Consider the following 2,653-nt stretch of genomic DNA (forward strand, 5'->3'; position numbering starts at 1 on the left):
GCTTTAATAACTGCTAGAGGGTCTGTTACCACAAAAGATAATATTCGGGCACCAAAATTTAGATGGTTTTACATCTTTTTCCAAGCTACATTTCTTTCTCTCTTTTTGGGGGTCCTGATTTGGTTTGTTGTTACGCTTCCCTGCAGTGGGAAGCGCTTTAAAGTTCCCCCAAAAATGCAGCAGTCCCAACCTCTGATCTATCCCCCCCACCCCACATACACTCTTTCCCTGCGAAATAAACTTTGCAGCTAGATCTCTCTTTATCCATTTTATGCCAGTTTTTCTCTTTGCCCCTCTGGGGAGGGAGAAAACACGTCTTAGTCCCGGAGCCACATATTTGGCAATGGCAAAGGATGCACTGGATAGTCCGAGACAAATATATAAAAGCAAATTTTTCCCCTAGGGGAGGAGACAAAAAAAGAGGGGGAAAAAGCCAAAAACACCCCCCTCCAAATAAATAGCAATTCATGAGCATTTTTCCCCCTCCTGGCTCAGGAAGAACAAGGGTGGCTCAAGACGAATACGAATTCATCCCCGATTTTCTTCTTGACCTCTTGCAAATGCCATTAAAACACCAGCCCAGGACAGAGCCAGAAAGAGTCTCCATCGCACGGTCCCATCTGCGCGCATCACCCCAGCACTTGGGGGTCCTTGAGTCCCTTCCTGCAACCATCAACTGGGGGGTTTAAGGGGGGGGGTACAAGTGGATGGCGAATTTGGCAGTCCACTTACCTATCTGCACAGCGAGGATCAGAGAAATATATCTGCCGTTCAACTTAAGTCCCATCCTACATTTAGTAAAACCATTTGCGACTGCAGATCTTTAAATAGTTACTTTGGAAATCGTGGGGGAAAGCCGAAAAATAGGCATTGCCAACAAGTTTCCAGCAGCGGAGACTTTGCAGCCAAGGGGTAGAGAGAGAGAAGAAGAAGGAGAGAGAGAGAGAGAGAGAGAGAGAGAGAGGGCAGGAATAGCTGGGAATGGTTCACTCCATTAGGAGGGGGCGGAGGAAGAACAGCTTCACGCCCACGACCAGCCCTGACGTGGGGGATGACACTGACTGATTTTTTTTTAATGTGCACCTTGGAAGAGAAACGCCATTTATAGGCATCGCAGACTGGATTTAGCCAGCTCTCTGCCATGAATCGCAGTGAAATCTCCACCCCCCCCCATCCCCCAGCATGTTCCCACCCAGCCCACCCCACCTGACGCGTGGGGCTGATCGCTGGAGTGACCCTGCAGGACTTCAGTGGGACCAGGCAAGGACCAGATAAAGGCCACCCCCAGGAGCGGGCCCAGGGAGCCCTCCTGTCCTCCTTCTGAGCAGGTGCCGGCTGCCAGAGGCTGCAGCAAGCGCCTGAAAAGCGAAGCAGCCTCTTGCTAATCCGTGTGTCTCCCTCCCTTCCCACCAAGCAGCTGCGGCCAGTCTCTAGCCTCCCACTTGAGGGCACACGCTGGCGCGCGCGCGTGCGTGTGTGAATGCTGCACACTTGCTCTGCCACTGCAGACATCCAGCTTCCTCCAATGCAAGAGACAAATCATTTTGACTCCTACCAGCCTGCTACTACTGCAAGCATCTCTGCTTGCCTCTTTTCCTCTGATTTCCACACCAGCAAGCATCTCTGCTTGCCTCTTTTCCTCTGATTTCCACACCCCCCTTGGTTGATTCTTGTTGTTATTATTCGTGTTATTATTGCTATCAGGTTTGCATTGCAGTAGCCAGCTCTTTATTGATGACATTGCTTTCACCCAGGACACTGCCAAGGAGCGGGCAGCAGACTGCAGGTCTACCCCCTCCTTTTTTATGTTGGCACTATCTCTCCAGATGATTTGCTACACAGAATCTCTCTCTCTCTTCTTCTCTCTCTCTTTTTCCAGCCCTGTATTATAGGGCACATGCACCGTGATGTCTGAACCCATGCAGCTGCATTGCTGGCTGGTTATATAATGCACATTAGCATGGAGAGAGGGGAGGTATTTGGAAAATAGATTAGGAAAATATAAATAGAGAGTTAATTGTATCTTATGCATATGCAGGGCAGGGGGGACAGTTTGCAGGCAGCTAGCGCAAAGGGTGCAAGATTTTTTTTTACAGTGTGGTCATATGATGGGCACTGAATGAGTTTCAGCTATGAGATGCCAAATCATTTTGTATAATACTTGTAAATCAAATGAGGGATGTATTTGCTCGCTCTCTCTCTCTCTCTCTCTCTCTCTCTCTCCATCCATCCATCCATCCTGTTGCAGTGCAACAGGAATGGCTAGAGAGGCACTGATAGCTTTGTTCCAGTTGAGGCTATTCAGGGGTTTCTGAGCGATGCACAGTTTGAGGGGGGAGTAGGAGGTCTGCAGAGATCCAGGAGACAGACGGGAGGGGGGAAAAAGTGTGAACATATTCTGCTGTGGAAGATTCTCTCTCTCTCTCTCTCTCTCTCTCTCTTTCTCTCGCTCTCTCTTCTTGTGTGGGAGGGGATAGCACAGAAGAAACCCCCCTTGTTTTCCTCCCCCTCACTGCAGAAGCGGGGGTGGTGGTGTTCACTGGGTCTGTCCAGGTCCGGCCCCTGCAGTGAGGAGGGGGAGGAGGATTCTGGAGTCTCCCCCCATCTCCCCCCACTATGACGTCACCTGAAAGAGGTTGGGGAGAGGGAAGGC

The 2,653-nt window shown here is 50.2% G+C and overlaps 1 protein-coding gene across 1 annotated transcript in view; it reads right to left on the reverse strand.

Annotated features, from left to right (window-relative positions):
* Nucleotides 1-989, reverse strand: part of NRN1 (neuritin 1) — an 11,027-nt gene extending 10,038 nt beyond the window's left edge. Inside the window, exon 1 of the mRNA XM_006267940.4 lies at nt 733-989. Coding sequence (XP_006268002.1) covers nt 733-787 — 55 coding nt within the window. The 5' untranslated portion in view covers nt 788-989. The remainder of the gene's footprint in view (nt 1-732) is intronic.
* Nucleotides 990-2,653: the final 1,664 nt, after the last annotated feature.

This window comes from Alligator mississippiensis, chromosome 3 (genome assembly GCF_030867095.1).
Source record: "Alligator mississippiensis isolate rAllMis1 chromosome 3, rAllMis1, whole genome shotgun sequence".
Taxonomy (NCBI): Eukaryota; Metazoa; Chordata; order Crocodylia; family Alligatoridae; genus Alligator; species Alligator mississippiensis.